Consider the following 18,311-nt stretch of genomic DNA (forward strand, 5'->3'; position numbering starts at 1 on the left):
GTGCCTGTAATCCCAGCTACTCGGGAGGCTGAGGCAGGAGAATTGCCTGAACCCAGGAGGCGGAGGTTGCGGTGAGCCGAGATCGCGCCATTGCACTCCAGCCTGGGTAACAAGAGTGAAACTCCGTCTCCAAAAAAAAAAAAAAAAAAAAAAAAAAAAGGGAGGGGATAATCTGGAGTCAGCATAATTCAAGATGCAACCAAATGTGGAACTGAAGTGGGTCTAAAGGGGACCAGGGAAGGCCTCATGGTCCCAGTCCAGAATTGTGCCCCAACCCTGGCAATGAAACTCACGCATATGTACAAATGCACATGAACAAACACACACACCAACACACAGAGCAAATAACATTACTGAAAGAACCTGGAGGCTATTAAATACAAAATGGCAGAGTTTTCTTTTAAAGTGAAAATATTTGCTTCTTTGGTACTCCTCAGTGCCTTGCAGTCCCCCAGTCACAGAAGAGTAGATACAGGAAGGGCCAAAAGGAGTATGTTGCCAGTGGCCCTACAAGTCCATATGTGCTTAAATTCCCACAGCAACCACCTTACTCTTCAGCCCAGTAGCTGTTTCCCATGTGACCATTCACCCGATTGGCACCATTGCTGGAGCTACTGTCACAGGGACTTTTTGTGCCGGTGGTCACATCGTCTTCCTCTGAGCTGCTCTCCACATCACTGCGATCATCCTTAGATACCTGGGTGGGATGGGACCAAAGACTGAAAAGTAAGGACAGAACTTTTCTGGAGAGAACCATAAGACACACCTAAGCTCAGAGACCCAGGTTTGGGCACTGTGTCCCCTGTCTGGTCTGCTTTCTGGTGACACCTGACTCAAAGTATTGTTTGGACCATGGCTACTGTTATGACTGTGCTTCACCTGCTTTCTTGTTTTCTCCCTTGTCATCTCCAATTCTGTTCTCTATGGAACAGAAGCTACTTTGGTAGAGGGATGTGTCTTTTAGGACCAGCCTAAGGGAACTGACATCATTCATTGAGACCTGGTTTAGGTTTCAGGGAAACTCCAGATACCCTTTATCTTCTTCTACTTCAAAACCAGGGAAGGCCAACACAAACAATACATATGTCTGTCAGGACTGCTTCTATCTTCTGGTAGTTGTGGACAATGCATTTATTCATATTGGTTATGCTGTTTGTCTATCCCCAAATCTGATCCATAATACGCCTTTTTTAGTAGTTTACCATTCCTGGGCTCAACTACCACTAACCGATGACACTGTTTTCCAATTTTCTTCCCTTTCTCAAAAGTAAGATCACTTTTCCTGTGAAACTTCAGCATCCCTAAGTTGCACAGTATAGTGAAAACAAAAATGGATTGGCAGTCAATGAGAAAAGAATCTCAGCTGTAATCAATCATGCTACCATCTGTGAATGCTTGTTAACCTGGGCTTTTTTGATTGGTATTTTCAAATGAAGCATCTGGATTACAGCAGCGTTTCCCAATCTAAACTATCCTGCATATCAAGCAAAGTATTTCAATTTCTCTACCATGGGCCAGGCATGGTGGCTTATACCTATAACCGTAGCACTTTGGGAGGCCAAGGCAGGATTGCTTGAGCCCAGGAGTTTGAGACCAGCCTGGGCAACATGGTGAGAGACTTGTCTCTACAAAAAATAAAAAATGACAAAATTAGTTGGGCATGGTGACATGCACCTGTAGTCTAGCTACTTGGTAGGCTGAACTGAAGCAGGAGGATCTCTTGAGCCCAGGAGGTTAAGGCTACAGTGAGCCATGATTGCACCACTGCATTCCAGCCTTGGCAATGGAGCAAAATTCTGTCTCAAAAACAAACAAAAAAACCCTCTATCCTGGATTCTAAAAGAACAGAAACCCAGTGAGACCTGTGTAGGACTTCTGACCTCCAGAACTGAAGGATAACAAATATGGTTTAAGTAAAGGAGAGAAGGAAGTGAAAAGGAACATAGCTGTAACAGCTGTTGCCAAGGAGGTGAGCATTTGCTTTGGATTAGCCTCTTGAATTTGTGTTCGATGGCTCTTCTATAGTTGATTATAGCTGCTGACATCTGAACCCAGATGACTAATTGATTACCTGATCTTTAGGACATTTCCACTACAGGGCAGAGTATCTCTAGACTTCTGGTAAACAGAGACTCAAGAAAAAAAAGTAGACTCAATTCTTGCCTCAATTTAGGAAAAAATCTGGCAACTGCAGCTCTAGTCAATAATGGTCCCATCAAGTCAGAAGAAAGGGCATGCTCTGAAACAAACACAAGGGAACAGAAAGGAGAGCAGGAGGAAAGAGAACCACATTCAGAAGGACACACTTCACTGAGTACTAGAAGCACAGATACACTTACATGCAAGAGATGAAACTGTCCAGCTCCTGCCAGGCATAGAAAAAAGGAAGGAGATGAGGAAAGAGTGGAGAGTACAGGGTCTAATTCTTCCTGGACAGGTCACCTAGTGAGGAAAGAAAAGCAGGAGAGAACAGAGATGTCCAGTAGCTACAGCAAGATGCACAGGCACACTGAGCAAGTTCTGAGCCAATGGCAGCCATAAGGAATAATGACATTGGAGCTCATCAGTATCTAGGCTACATTCCATCAGTTGGTCCTAGTATCAGTACCTCCTCAAGCAGAGCCCCTCCCGCTTGGGATTCTGTATTCCTTTAGGCTGAAATCCTTAGCTCTTGGACTAACTATCGTGTGACTGCCTCAAAACTTGCAAAGTTCAATTATGAGTATATCATTAAATGGCATCTTTCTTTGGCTCTTGGCATAAGATGGGTATTTGAAACACTACATATCCATTCACTTAGGACACTTGCCTCATACATCAGTGGGGTGAGGTGGGTATTTAGTTTCTCATATAAACCATATCTTGAATATCACAGCATGGTCATCTTGTGGTGGCTTATGAACTACCATATACCACTTCTAGGTAACTTAACAATCTGCTTTTATACAGTTTATACAGCTCTGCATATGATTTACTTTTTTGAAAAAGGCCCCATGTCAAAAACAAAAATATGAAATCCACTGAAGTAGGTAGGTAAAGGGGAGGAAATGGTTGAGGCCATCTCTTAAAAAACTCTTAACCTTTGAAACCACATCTGGTATAGAAATTAAAAAAAAAAAAAAAAAAAAGGCCGAGTGCAGTGGCTCAAGCCTGTAATCCCAGCACTTTGGGAGGCCGAGGCAGGTGGATCACGAGGTCGAGAGATCAAGACCATCCTGGTCAACCTGGTGAAACCCCGTCTCTACTAAAAATACAAAAAATTAGCTGGGTATGGTGGCGCGTGCCTGTAATCCCAGCTACTCAGGAGGCTGAGGCAGGAGAATTGCCTGAATCCAGGAGGCGGAGGTTACGGTGAGCCGAGATCGTGCCATTGCACTCCAGCCTGGGTAACAAGAGCGAAACTCCGTCTCAAAAAAAAAAAAGAAAGAAAACTTTTTTTTTTTGAGGCGGGGTTTCACCATATTGGTCAGACTGGACTTGAACTCCTGACCTCAGGTGATCCACCCGCCTTGGCCTACCGAAGTGCTGGGATTACAGGCGTGAGCCACCGCGTCTGGCCAAGAAAATATCTTTTAACCCTATCATCCTTTATTTATTTTGAGATGCAGTCTCACTCTGTCTTGCTGGCTGGAGTGCAGTTGCTCGATCTCGGCTCACTGCAACCTCCACCTGCTGTGTCCAAGCAATTCTCCTGCCTCAGCCTCCTGAGGAGCTGGGATTACAGGTGCATACCACCACACCTGGCTAATTTTTGTATCTCTAGTAGAGATGAGGTTTCACCATGTTGGTCAGGCTGGTCTCGAACTTTTGACCTGTGACCCGCCCACCTCAGCCTCCCAAAGTGCTGGGATTACAAGCGTGAGCCACCGTGCCCAGCCCCCTATCATCCTTTAACAAAAGCCATTCCTAAGGGACAGGAAGAAGGCAGAACTTTCCTCTTGCATCTAAACCACATCTTAAGAGGTAAAACAGGCTTGTTGTAGTAGCTCACACCTGTAATTCTATTGCTTTGGGAGACCGTGGTGGGGGGATTGCTTGAGGCCAGTAGTTGGACACTGGCCTGGGTAACAGTGACACCCTATGTACAAAAAATAAGACAATTAGCCATGCATGGTGGTGCTCACCTATAGTTCCAGCTACTTGGAAGGCACAGGTGGGAGAATCCCTTAAGCCCAGATTTGAGGCTGCAGTGAGCCATGATCATGCCACTGAACTCCAGCCTGGGTGACAAAGCAAGACTTTTCTCTCTTTAAAAAAAAAAAAAATGCTCATAGAAAAGGCAAAGACTTTGGAGCCCTAGGCTTTTTGCTTGGCTTGAGTAGATGGGGTTTACCAGTTGTGATGGAGAGAGAATGTCTGTTGAGTAATCCCTGTCTTCCCCTACACCCCAAAGAAGCCATCTTTCATCCTCACCTTTCCCCTGATCAAGGCTTTCAAAGCAATCCGTGCAATCAGGTAGGACCAGATGACATGCAGAACCTGTAGGATCACCAGAAGGCCATTGAGGAGCCACCAGCAAGTGTAAGGCCCAATTATCTCCCAACTCTCAAAGAGGGTTGTGTTCAGAATCCTAGAAGAGGGAGGCCAATAGTCAGATTCTAGAGTCAAAGCTCAGCAGACAGGGATGACGCCGAGTCCTAGGGATGCAGAGCCCTGTGTGTTTCCTTCCCAGCCCTTTTGTCAGCTGAAGTTCCGGGGACTGTCATCCATAGTAAGAAAATAAAGAAAGGGAGGAGCCTGTGGTGTTTTCTATCTTTAGGGATAAGGAAAGAATAATCTTAGGAACTGATGGATTAAGTCATATTATTAGTCATTTCAAATATGCAGTTTCATGAAATTAGGACAGCAGTGGGACTCTAATCATAGGAATGACTCAGCTCCTCAGGCACATATAGGATAGGATAGTAGGCAACTGATTTCCATAAAGCAGTGAATGTAGAAGTGAAAGGAGACAGGAAGAGGAGGGGTGGGGTGGGGAGAGAGAGAGGAAGAGAGAGAGAGAGAGAGAGAGAGAGAGTGAGTGTGTGTGTGTGTATGTGTGTGTGTGTGTGTGTGTATGTTGGTCAGGGTTGGGACCAGAGCAGGAACACAAAAAGGGCCTGAGAATTGTGTCAACAATGCAAAAGAAGGTAAAGGAATTACTTAGGCATAAAATGAGGATTGTTCCTCAGAGATGAGTCAGAAAAACCAGAAGCCCACCAAGTCAAATACTCTGAGTCTGGATCCAACCTTGCTAGAAATATGGTGTGAGGCAGCAGAGGTCCTAAGAGTCCATAATAAGGTCAGCACAGGCCAAGGTAAAAGCAGGGCAATAGGGTTCTTGGTGTTCTATCAGCAAAAATAGAATAGAATAGAACAGAAACACTGAATGGGCAAAATGAGAATTGGCAAAAAGGTATCATTAGGCTCACGCCTACCACAGCTCTATCGCCCTGCTGCTTACCAGAATGGATAGATTCCTAGACGTGTAACCATAAAAACAGCACTGAAGATTACAAAAAGGGTGTCACAGAGCCGCTGATACTTGGCGTAATTGGCCAGCTTGGCTGCCTGGAGAAAGGAAGATAAGAATTGAGTTGGGGAGAAAGTTCTCACACAGGAATAGAAGAAGAGAAGGCCAAGAAGATGGAGAAAGAGAGACTGGGTTTTTACCTCCAGCAAGAAGTCTGAGACATCATGTAGACACATGACCAGACTTCCCACTCGAACCATGTTGTTGATGTAGGAGAAGGAGATAAGCCCAATGGTGACCAAGTGATGTACAAACATGATCAGGAAGTCCTAGGAAGGAATAGAAATAGAAGAGGGAGGTAAAGGCCAGGCCATAGAAACACCAGCCAACCCAATATCCTGCATTATTCTCTGAGGATCTTACCCACCCTGTATATAATAGTTTCCATTCTGCTTAGACTCTCCCTTAGTTACCTAGCATTTAACTGAACACTCCCTACATCAGTGACTGACCCATACTCTATGTTAATGCAGCTGAAAAACCAGAAAGTAACAATTTCCTTTGGTAACTGCAGAATCCGGGGGTAACTTCCCAATGGGACACATAAGCCTTAGAATTCCCTGAGATTCTATTACTCTTCTGCTTTAATCAGAGAAATATCAACCAAAAGACCTAATAGAAAGGAGAGGTTTGTGGCTCTAATTTCCTCTTGGGTTCAAATGTTGGTAGACGTGGGGAAGTCTGAGTACTTGAGTTATCAGACATATTTATTACATAATTCTCAGTCTATTATTTTTAAAACTTACATATGTATCTCAAACTCTCTTATATGTATCACATATTAAAATAAAATTTTAATAAAGTGACCTGTGTCTTCTGACCACAGGAGAGTAAAAGGCTTAAAAAGTGAGTGTCAAGTTTCTATGTCAGATAACACTAACAACCCGGGTGAGTTTTAATTCATTGCCATAAATTTCACCAAAGTGAAACCTGAGTTAGAGACAGATTATGGTTAGAGCTGCAGGAACCACATTATTTCAGGTAAACACTAATAAAAAGGTAAAGATTCTGTCTTTTCTATTTGATTGTATAAACTTGAGTTATTTCCAACTGTCACTATATGGGCAAGTCAGCTCCCTTCTCCCAATCACTGCCTCCTAAATAGTAGGAAGAGAGTAAAACTCCTTCCAGTTGACCTTCTTTGAGTAAGTGGGGTAACCCAAAAGGGAAGACAGAGCAAGGGTCCCTAATGGTATATGAAAGCCATATCCAGCTATTCTGCAATCAGGTGTTTTTTCTGAATAAGGCATTGCTACCCCCCAATTCTGACTAGTTTCCTGAGCTTTAGATATGTAAGAGGCTTAAAGAAGAAAATGGAAGAAAGTATGCTTCTTAGCTGGTTAACTGTTCTCATCCTGGGGCTGCCATAAATGTCTTAAATATACTTCATCATTAGTTTAAGTCTCATTTCTGGGAACATTACAACAAGCTAACAGTCTCATCAAACCTACTTTCTCCTTTTGTGGTCCCAGTCAGGGAAGATAATCCATCATAATGGCAGTCATGGAAGCTGCTAGAAAGAAGGATGCAGTAATTTGGGGGACTGAGGGAGCCAACGTCCTTACCTTTCTTTTAATGTCTGTAAACTGAGAAAACATAAGGGACCAATAGAAAGCCAATTCCATGATATAATAGTAATAAAGTCCACTTGACAGAGGCTGGAAGAGAGAAAGAAATAGAATACCAGCTAGTCAAAGGTGCGTTCCATCTCTCCAACTTTCTCTGCCTTGAAAGACCAATACAAATTTTTAGACATCTCTCCTCTCCATTCTCTCCCAAGACATACAATAGGTATCAGACTTTGGATTGGTGTGGAGACTTCCCTTGCTCCTCTGCACATACATCTTCAGCTCTCATCTTGTAGAGATGAGATACAGTTAACACATACTGTAACACAATCAAATCAGTATGTCTAGGATAGGCAATTAGTGCTTTTCACAGGATTAAATACACATAGGCCTTCTCCTCTTCCACCCTTTAGCAGTTCCTTGACATATTTCCAGTATATATTACAACCAAGATGCTCTTAATGGGATTCCAAGTTACCCTTGATACAAAAAAGACATCTGAACCAGAAAGTACCTCATTAAATACCAGAAAAGTGCTTTTATTTCTAGCCCAATTAGGGTGAATATAATGGGGAAAATCAGAACAAAAAACTCACTGGATTTCATTGCTATGGGGGCCTCAAGAATAGATACCTCATATGACTGTTAGCAGTGGGGGAAAAAAAAATAGATACCCTGAATATACAACTTAAAGGGACTCAGCCCCTAATCCCTCAATCCCAAGGAAATGTACCATCTGTCCTGGGGACTGGCAAAGGACCCTCACTCCCTCCACCTTATACACATTCAAGACCCCATCCTGAAACAACTGAGATCCTACCTGAAATGGATAGTTATACCAGCACTGTCCGATGTCCCAGAACCAAGGTGACTACAAGAAAACAGATAATCCACGTCAGTCCTCAAGATTCTCACCTGGCTTCAAGAGCTACCCTATGTATCCCCTTCTGTCTAGGCTGGGGCAAATGAGAGACAGGAAAGCCCCTGAACAGATTGTAGGGCTCCCTAAAGGATCAATAAATAGCTAGGTTGTTCTTCTACAACAGAATGTTGTAAACAGAAAAACTATGCTTTGAGGTAAATAAGAACAGTGAGAGCTTTACTATCATTTTTTTTGGAGATGGAGTCTGACTGTACCATTCAGGCTGAAGTAAAGTGGCCCGATCTCAGCTCATTGTAATCTCTGCCTCCCAGGTTCAAGGGATTCTCCTGCCTCAGCCTCCCAAGTAGCTGAAGACTACAGGTGCGTGCCACCACACCCAGCTAATTTTTGTTTAAGTAGAGACAGGGTTTCACCATGTTGGCCAGGCTGGTCTCAAACTCCTAACCTCAGGTGCTCCACCCACCTCAGCCTCCCAAAGTGCTGGGATTACAGGCATGAGCCACCGTGCCTGGCTAGGATTGTTTTAGGAAACATCACCACCTGGAATATATATACAGGAAGACAATGATTCCATTTGATAACTAAGAAAGATAACTCCATGCCAGGTTCAGAAGTCAAAAGTAATCATCTCTAATGGATAATGATTATGTCCTTTAAGGAGTTTGTTTACATCAACTTTGCTGCTGGACTTCTTATCATTACATTGTTCATAATATTGTCTTATTATCCTTTCAATGACTATAGGATCTGTAGTGATAACCCTTCCCATATTGATAATTCTTTTTTTTTTAGGGACAGGGTTTCACCATGTTGGCCAGGATGGTCTTGATCTCCTGACTTCAGGTGATCCACCCGCCTTGGCCTCCCAAAGTGCTGGGATTATGGGTGTGAGCCACCATGCCCAGCCATTTTTTTTTTCCATATTTTTTTTGTTGGAGTTTGTCAATTTTAATCAAACCTTTCAAAGAATAAACTTTTGGGTTTTTCCATGGCCAGGCACAGTAGTTCACACCTGTTAATACCAGCACTTTGGAAGGCTAGGGTGGGTAGATTGTGTGATCTCAGCTCACTGCAACCTCTGCCTCCTAGGTTCAAGCGATTCTTGTGCCTCCACCTCCCCAGCAGTTGGGATTACAGGTGCATGCCACCACACTCTGCTAAATGTTTTTTGTTTTTAGTAGAGGCAGAATTTCGCCATGTTGCCCAGGCTGGTCTTGAACTCCTGAGCTCAGGTAATCGCCCACCTCAGCATCCCAGAGTGCTAGGATTTACAGGCATGAGTCAGCACCAGGCTGACTTCCAAATATTTCCTATGCCTCTCATTACAGTTGACTTCTAATTTAATTCCATTATGGTCAGAGAACACATTCTTTAAGATTTCAATATTGTGAAATTTGCTGAGACTTATTTTATGGCCCAGCATTAGTTTATCTTTCTACATGCTCTTGAAAATTATATGTATTCTTCAACTGTTGGTGTAGTGTTCTATAATGTCAATAAGGCAAAACTGGTTGATGATGTTGTTTATATCTTTTACATCCTTAGTGATTATTTTTTGCCTAGGGCTTAGGTCAGTTACCGAGAGAAAAGTATGAAAATCTTCAAATACAACTGTGTATTTGTCTATTCTTTTCCTTCAGTTGAGCCAGTTTTTTGTCTATAATATTTTGAAAACATGATGTCCTTTAAAGAGAAACAGTATGGTATGGGGAAAAAAAACATGAACTCAAGAAATAAAAAGCCTGAAATTCTTCCTTCTTTTTCTGAGGCATAGTCTTGCTCTGTCACCCAGGCTGGAATGTAGTGGCTCCATCATGGCTCACTGCAGCCTTGACCTCCTGGGCTCAAGCCATTCTCTCACCTTAGCCTCCCAAGTAGCTGGGACTACAGGTGCATGCCACTATGACAGGCTAATTTTTGTAATTTTTTTTGGTAGAGTGGGTTTCACCATGTTGCCCAAGTTGATCTCGAACTCCTGGGCTTAAATGATCCGCCCATCTTGGCCTCTCTGAGTGTTAAAATTATGCCACCGTGCCTGACCCCCTGAAATTCTTGACTCTGACAATTAACTAAAAAGGGGGAATAATACCTGTTTCACCCATTTTAAAGGGTTGATTCTGTTTCTCCTCTTTCAATTTTTGTCAAGTGCTTTGCAAACCATTAAGTATTATGCTGAATTAGTTACTACTAATATCATTAGTATCATCTAGGGGAGAAGCAGAGTTATAAGATTACCGAAGTCAGACCCCAGACAGAAGACAATCTATTAGGATATAAGTCTGGACTATGGGCATCACAGAGGAGGAAAAGTTGGGGAACTATAAAGATCTAAAGGTATTTAGGCCGGGTGCGGTGGCTCACACCTGAAATCCCAGAGCTTTGGGAGGCTGAGGCGAGTGGATCACCTGCGGTCAGGAGTTCAAGACCAGTCTGGGCAACATGGTAAAACCCCATCTCTACTAAAAATGCAAAAATAGGCCGGGCACGGTGGCTCACGCCTGTAATCCCAGCACTTTGGGAGGCCGAGGCGGGTGAATCACGAGGTCAACAGATCGAGACCATCCTGGTCAACATGGTGAAACCCCATCTCTACTAAAAATACAAAAAATTAGCTGGGCATGGTGGCACGTGCCTGTAATCACAGATACTCAGGAGGCTGAGGCAAGAGAATTGCCTGAACCCAGGAGGTGGAGGTTGCGGTGAGCCAAGATGGCGCCATTGCACTCCAGCGTGGGTAACGAGAGCGAAATTCCATCTCAAAAAAAAAAAAAAAAAAGCAAAAATTAGCCAGGTGTGGTGGTGTGCACCTATAGTCCCAGCTACTCGGGAGGCTGAGGCTAGAGAATTGCCTGAACCTGGGAAGCGGAGGTTACAGGGAGCTGAGATTGTGCCATTGCACTCTAGGCTGGGTGACAGAGTGAGACTCCAGCTCAAAAAAAAAAAGATCTAAAGGTATTTAACTCTTACTGCTAGAGATCTCGGCATGATTAGAATCCAACAGAGGACTAGAGAAAGTTAAGACTCACCGACCAGAGAAATCTAATTCCATAGCAGAATATGAATAAATAAAAAGTGAATCTCCACCTGCGTGGGCAAAGAGTAGTGGTTAGACACATGTCCACTCCAACCAAAGTCTCTGAGGCTAGGGAGGTCAAGATAGCAGATTTGGGGATAAGAGAGTTAAAGGACCAATTCCTAGAACGGGGTAACTACTGTCATTTAAAAAGACAAAGACAGAGCCATTTTCCATTAGGAAAAATATTAGGCACTATTATCAGACTCCCTAGCATTTTTCTTTACATGACAATTATTAAAACAGTGCTCAGAGGATAATTAGAAAAAGCTCAATAAAATGAAGAACAGTATTTCCCAGAAAATGAGCACTTCCTACAAATTTTTTTTTTTTTTGGAGGCAGAGTTTCGCTCTTGTTCCTCAGGCTGGAGTGCAATGGCACGATCTTGGCTCACTGCAACCTCTGCCTCCCAGATTTAAGCAATTCTCATGCGTCAGTCTCCCAAGTAGCTGGGATTACAGGCATGCGCTACCATGCCTGGCTAAGTTTTGTATTTTTAGTAGAGACGGGTTTTCTCCATGTTGGTCAGGCTGGTCTTGAACTCCTGACCTCAGGTGATCCACCTGCCTCGGCCTCCCAAAGTGCTGGAATTACAGGCGTGAGCCACCGCGCCTAGCCAGAATGCTTCCTACAAATTGTCAATTTATAGCAAGCAAGCCAGTACTCTGTTAAAGTATACATGAATGACTACATCTACTTACGTAAGTACAGTTATGAGAACTTAACTCCCAATCTATTTGGAAAAAGGGAACAAAATGGAACCACACCTAGCTTTGTGGCAACATGTCCAAGAACCTTAAGGGAATCAGTGTTCCAGCTCCCTTTTTTGGTACCTATAATAGGCTGAGTTAGCCCTCTGTAGCCATTAACTGTTGTCCTAGCAACAGAAGTGATTTCCAAAAAGAAAACTTCCGTCCAGTTGTATCCCACCCTCTCCCTTATTCTCTCCCTCCCTCCTTGCATATTTACATGCTTTCACAGAATTTAGTGAGCGTTGGGGGCTTGTCCTGATTCCTCCGATGGCGAAACCAGCATTGGATTTTTCGGACATTCCAATCCAGCTGCTTTGACAGGCCCTCCAGCCTTTTCTTGTCAGGATACTGTAAATGTATAACCAGAGTCAGAACACCACTGTCTCCTCAGACCCCTCCTTCAATCCCACTGACTAGCTGAGTAACAAGGTATGATAGCCATATAGGCATAGTGGCTCAAGTGATGTTTATCTTTCCAGGTTTTATCCCAAAGTCATTTTGTCAGAAATTTTGTCTTACATATCAAGGATTTTTACAGCTCACCTATATACATGCTTGTTTTGTCTTTTCCTCCAGCCCAAGCTGAGTGAAAAAGGAAATTAAAAACCCAAATTGGCTGGGCACAGTGGCTGATGCATATAATCCCATCACTTTGGGAGGCCAAGGCAGGAGGATCACCTGATGTCAGGAGTTCGAGACCAGCCTGACCAACATGGAGAAACCCCATCTCTACTAAATGTACAAAATTGCCAGGCATGGTGGTGCACGCCTGCAATCCCAGCTACTCAGGAGATTGAGGCAGGAGAATCACTTGAACCTGAAAGGCGGAGGTTGCGGTAAGCAGAGATCGCACCATTGCACTCCAGCTTGGGCAACAAGAACAAAACTCCATCTCAAGAAAAAGAAAACCCAAACTACATGCCAGGCCATGGTGGCTCATGCCTGTAATTCCAGCATTTTTGGAGGCCGAGGGCTGAAGGATAGCTTGAGCCCAGGAGTTCAAGCCCAGCCTGGGCAACATGGCAAAATCTCGTCTCTCCAAAAAACAAACAAAAAACCCAGCTGCAAAGCCTATCAGTACCATCCCTATCTCGTTACATAACTAGACAGTGACAGAAACTGGAACAAGGAAAAACAAAAACAAGATACGGTGTGTGTTTGGGGAAAAGGGGTAAAGGTGGCTGCTGGGCCTAAAATTCAAACATACTACCTATGTAAACTTGACATATATAGGGCCCAAATGTTTTCCCTGAGGGGATAAGTCTCTCCGTATAGCTATATGGACTACTCAAATGTGAAAGATCATCCCATTCTATCCTTACCCTTAGAGGTATGTGCTCTCTATCCTGCCCTGCCCCGTGGAACAACCCCTTATGTAAATTTTCCTGTTTTTTGCCTACTTACCTTAGTAATAGATATGAACACCTTTTCAAGGATGGCATTGGGTTGGGCCTGGTAAGGACCACTGTCCTCAATGCCAATATGGAGTGCACAGGGTTTGGCAATAAACCTGTAAGAGAGAAACCCCAGGGGCCAAATCTTTTTTAAAAATTTATTTATAATTGACACATAATAATCGTACATATTTATGGGGTACAATGTGATGTTTCAATGCATGTATACATAGTATAATGATGAAACTGGGGCAATTGCCATATCCATCACTTTCAACATTTATCACTTCTTTATGGTGACAACATTCACTGGCCTCAGCCTCCCAAAATGCTGGGATTACAGGTGTGAGCCATTGTGCTGGATGGACGCTTTTTAGAAATGCGTAATCTTGAGCCCATCTCAGACTTGCAGAATCAGAATCTGCATTTTAACAAGATCCCCAGGTGATTCACATGTCCATTAAAATGTGAGAGCCACAAATCTACTTCATAAGAATCTTGTAAGTATCAATGAGATAATGTATATGAAAGACCCTGGCATAAAAAAGGTGATTAATAAATGGCAGTTTTCCTTACATCAAAAGACCAAGATCTTAATTGGACGGAGAAGCAGAACTGAGACTGAGCTCTTCCTACGTATATATATCCTGGGTCTTGCCTAACCAAGATATTATGGAAATACTTAGAACTTTCAGGAGTCTGGAAGAAAGAAATCAGGAAGCTAGGAAAAGTGAGAAGGAAATTAAATTACATTATTAGCACTCAGTCTTAGTTTCAGATATACTAATAAAGCATATAAACTTGGCAAAATCACTTATCTCTTGGGTCTTGGTTTCATCATCTAAAAGAAGAGGTTATATCAAGCAGAGTTCCATGGATTTAAGTTTTTAAAAAGAATGAAAAATAAAAGGTTATACAAGATGATTTCTAAGATTTTTTTTTTTGTATCTTAAGATTCTATGATGCTATCATTGATTATAATTAATTTCTAACTTTTGGATCTTTGAAAATTGAGGAACTACTCCTTGTTTCTTCAAGAAAGATCTCAGTCTCCCCAACAACCAGAGATTTTTTATGAACATCAGCACTAACAAAACTCTGTATTACCACTTTCAGGATAAGTCAAAACCAGTTTTAGCCCTTAGCATCTTAGGGAGTCCCATAATGAAAACATGACTGGGAGGTGTACAATGGAGTGCCCTTGACCTATTTTCTTGATCTGCATTTGAATTTAGAATATATTAATCTCTAAAGGACGGATTGAGAATAAGAAACTTTATCTCCCTCTATGAAAACTTCTTTTACCTTATCACCAAAGTTCCTGAGCCATAGGGTAATATTTATTCAGAGCATAAAGTTAGCCATATTTGTAACACATTCTCTTTTATACAGGTGGCTAAAAAAAAATAGTTCCATTCAAAGGCCAGTGTTAGTAGATACCTTAATTTACATTTACTGGTATACTATTATGTATACCAATAATATTTTAATCCCCAACTTATGTTTAAACTCCTTATAAACACAAATAGACTGCTTTTTTATTTACCAAGGTACTGTGCTCAGCAGCTGCTCAGTAACTGACAAGCGACAGGTTAGTGAAACACACTCTTGTTCCAACCAGAATTAATCGGCATTCAGAAGAGTAAATGAGGCAGTCAATCTTTGTTGTTGAATTGATGCCATATCAGAGATAAAAATCATCTAAACAACTCTGTCTTCTCCTCCTTCTCCTATTGACATAATTGCATGAAAATCCAAAGGCAACAAACAGCCTTTCCAATTCCTACTCTTTTTTTTTTTTTTTTTTTTTTTGAGACGGAGTTTCGCTCTTGTTGCCCAGGCTGGAGTGCAATGGCACGATCTCGGCTCACCGCAACCTCCGCCTCCTGGGTTCAGGCAATTCTCCTGTCTCAGCCTCCTGAGTAGCTGGGATTACAGGCACACGCCACCATGCCCAGCTAATTTTTAGTATTTTTAGTAGAGACGGAGTTTCACCATGTTGACCAGGATGGTCTCGATCTCTTGACCTTGTGATCCACCCGCCTCGGCCTCCCAAAGTGCTGGGATTACAGGCTTGAGCCACCGCGCCCGGCCCCCAATTCCTACTCTTACCCTTAACCCAGGCTTCTTTAATCCAGAGGCAGTCAGCAGATTAAAACTCAGGACCTGCAGTTAGACAGATTTTACCAGCTGAAAGACCTTGTGACTATTATACACCCATAGAATGGAGATAGTATCCACCTCACAGGGTTATTTTAAAGATAAAATGATACAATGTATGCCTACACCAGTAGATGACATTTAGTAAACATTCATTAAAGAGTAGCTATTATTATTTCACTAGAAACATATTTCAGTCTGGGTATTTCACTCTGGTACCTCCAGCTGAGAGTGAGAAGCAAGAAATCCTCTTTGATAAAACAGGTCTATATTCTGCTCACCTGGGTGATGCCAATTTTAAAATTACTATTATCTAGATCCATGGAATGGACTTAATACTAGAGCTGTCAGTAGCTCATATCCTGCCCTCATTAGTTCAGAGTTTAGTGAAAAGCATAAAGCTACTCACATTCCAGCTATATGGAGCCTAAGAACATTTATTTGACAAAATACTTGTTGAGTGTTTATTTTGTGCTACGGAATGAAGCTTTATTATGATACTGTATTTTCCAGACATGAATGGGAAATAATCATTTCTAATTTAGAATAAAAATTAAATATATAGATTTAGTTATGCAGTTAATGAATTACCTCACTAAAGAAAGTGAAATTGGCCGGGCACGGTGGCTCAAGCCTGTAATCCCAGCACTTTGGGAGGCCGAGGCGGGTGGATCACGAGGTCAAGAGATCGAGACCATCCTGGTCAACATGGTGAAACCCCGTCTCTACTAAAAACACAAAAAATTAGCTGGGCATGGTAGCGCTTGCCTGTAATCCCAGCTACTCAGGAGGCTGAGACAGGAGAATTGCCTGAACCCAGGAGGCAGAGGTTGCGGTGAGCCGAGATCGCGCCATTGCACTCCAGCCTGGGTAACAAGAGCGAAACTCCGTCTCAAAAAAAAAAAAAAAAGAAAGTGAAATTATAGCTTTTGAGAAAGTATTAATTCTACATCATACAAAAGGCTGGCATTTGGAATAACTTATAGGTATCTAGGCTGGTCAATTTCCAGAGCTTGGCATTCATCCTTTCTGCTAGATCAGCACTTCTCAAAGTGCAGTTTAGATCCCTGGGGGATCCAGAGACCCTTTCAGTAGGTCAAGGTCAAAACTGTCTTCATAATAATTCCATGAATTTATAAAAATCTCTCTCTCATGAGAGTACAGTGGACATTTCCACAGGTTACATGACATATTACAACAGATTAAATGCAGATACTGACATGAAACTTGAGCTGCCAGATATTTTTTAAAATGTTAAAATACTACTCTTGGCCAGGCTCAGTGGCTCACGCCTATAATCCCAGCATTTTGGGAGGCTGAGACAGGTAGATCACAAGGTCAGGAGTTCAAGACCAGTCTGGCTAATATGGTAAAACCCTGTTTCTACTAAAAATACAAAAATTAGCCAGGCATGGTGGTGGAAGCCTGTAGTATCAGTTACTTGGGAGGCTGAGGCAGGAGAATCGCTTGAACTTGGGAGGTGGAGGTTGTGGTGAGAGCTGAGATCGTGTCACTGCACTCCAGCCTGGGTGACAGAGTGAGACTCTGTCTCAATCAATCAGTCAATAAAATGCTATTCTTCTCACAGTTTTTTTGTTTTGGAAAAGTTATTTTTCATAAAATGTAATGAGTTCATTGTCATTTATTTACTTATACTGAGACAGGGTCTCACTCTTATCACCCAGGCTGGAGTGCAGTGGTGTGATCACTGCTCATTGTAGCCTTGACCTCCTAAGCTCAAGCAATTCTCCCACCTCAGCCTCCCGAGTAGCTGGGACCACAGATGCTGGCCATGCCCAGCTAATTTTTAAATTTTGTAGAGGCAGGGTTTCTCCATGTTTCCCAGGCCACTGTGATTTTTAAATAAATTAATAGATATGGGCCGGGCACAGCGGCTAACACCTGTTATCCTAGCACTTTGGGAGGCTGAGGCAGGTGGATCACTTGAGCCCAGGAGTTTGAGACCAGCCTGGGAAACATGGTGAAACCTTGTTTGGTGTGGTAGTTCATGCCTCTGGTCCCAGCTACTTGGGAGGTTGAGGTGAGAGGATTGCTTGAGCCTGGGAAGTCGTGGCTGCAGTGGGCTGTAATTGCACCACTACACTTCAGCCTGTGTGACAGAGCCAAATCCTATCTCAAAAATAAATAGGCTAAGCGAGGTGGCTCATGCCTGTAATCCCAGCACTTTGGGAGTCTGAGGTGAGCAGACTGCTTGAGCTCAGGAGTTCAAGACCAGGCTGGCCAACATGGTGAAACCCCATCCTCTACCAAAAAATACAAAAATTAGCCGGGCATGGTGGCACATGCCTATAGTCCCAGCTACTTGGGAGGCTGAGGTGGGAGGATCTCTTGAACCCAGGAGGCAGAGGTTGCAGTGAGCTGAGATCTTACCACTGCACTCCAGCCTGGGCAACAGAGCAGACTCTGTCTCAATAAATAAATAAATAGGCTGTGCCAGTGGCTCATGCCTGTAATCCCAGCACTTTGGGAGGCTGAGGCGGGTGGATCACTTGAGGTCAGGAGTTTGAAACCAGCGTGGCCAACATGGCAAAACCCCGTCTCTACTAAAAATACAACAACAAAAAATTAGCCAGGCATGGTGGCGCACACCTGTATTCCCAGCAACTCTGGAGGCTGATGCAGGAGAACTGCTTGAACCTGGGAAGCGGAAGCTGCAGTGAGCCAAGATTGCACTACTGCACTCCAGTTTGGGTAACAGAGTGAAACTTCATCTCAAAAAAAAAAAAAAAAAAAAAAAAAATATATATATATATATATATACACACACACACACACACACATAGATATCTATATACATATGTATGTAGACATCTTATACATGTGTAAATACATGTAGAAAACATGGACATTTTCCTCATTTTTCTTCTAAAACAGTAGGCATTGACAGATACTGTCCACATAAACAAAACCTCTTTGGGATCCTTGAACATTTTTAAGATTGTAAAGG

General features: G+C 42.8%; 1 protein-coding gene across 7 annotated transcripts in view; it reads right to left on the reverse strand.

Moving 5' to 3' along the window:
* Window positions 1–393: 393 nt before the first annotated feature.
* CERS5 (ceramide synthase 5) overlaps window positions 394–18,311 on the reverse strand; it is a 41,249-nt gene continuing 23,331 nt past the window's right edge. Inside the window, exons 2-10 of one of the 7 annotated variants that reach the window (XM_003939159.4) lie at window positions 13,194–13,299; window positions 12,007–12,137; window positions 10,990–11,047; window positions 7,901–7,951; window positions 7,078–7,170; window positions 5,653–5,781; window positions 5,444–5,550; window positions 4,414–4,570; window positions 394–697 (exon numbers count right to left, since the gene is read on the reverse strand). In XM_003939159.4, coding sequence (XP_003939208.1) covers window positions 548–697; window positions 4,414–4,570; window positions 5,444–5,550; window positions 5,653–5,781; window positions 7,078–7,170; window positions 7,901–7,951; window positions 10,990–11,047; window positions 12,007–12,137; window positions 13,194–13,299 — 982 coding nt within the window. In that variant the 3' untranslated portion in view covers window positions 394–547. The other 6 variants (XM_074402630.1, XM_074402632.1, XM_074402631.1 and 3 more) reach the window with 6 other exon arrangements.

Source organism: Saimiri boliviensis, chromosome 7 (genome assembly GCF_048565385.1).
Source record: "Saimiri boliviensis isolate mSaiBol1 chromosome 7, mSaiBol1.pri, whole genome shotgun sequence".
Lineage (NCBI taxonomy): Eukaryota > Metazoa > Chordata > Mammalia > Primates > Cebidae > Saimiri > Saimiri boliviensis.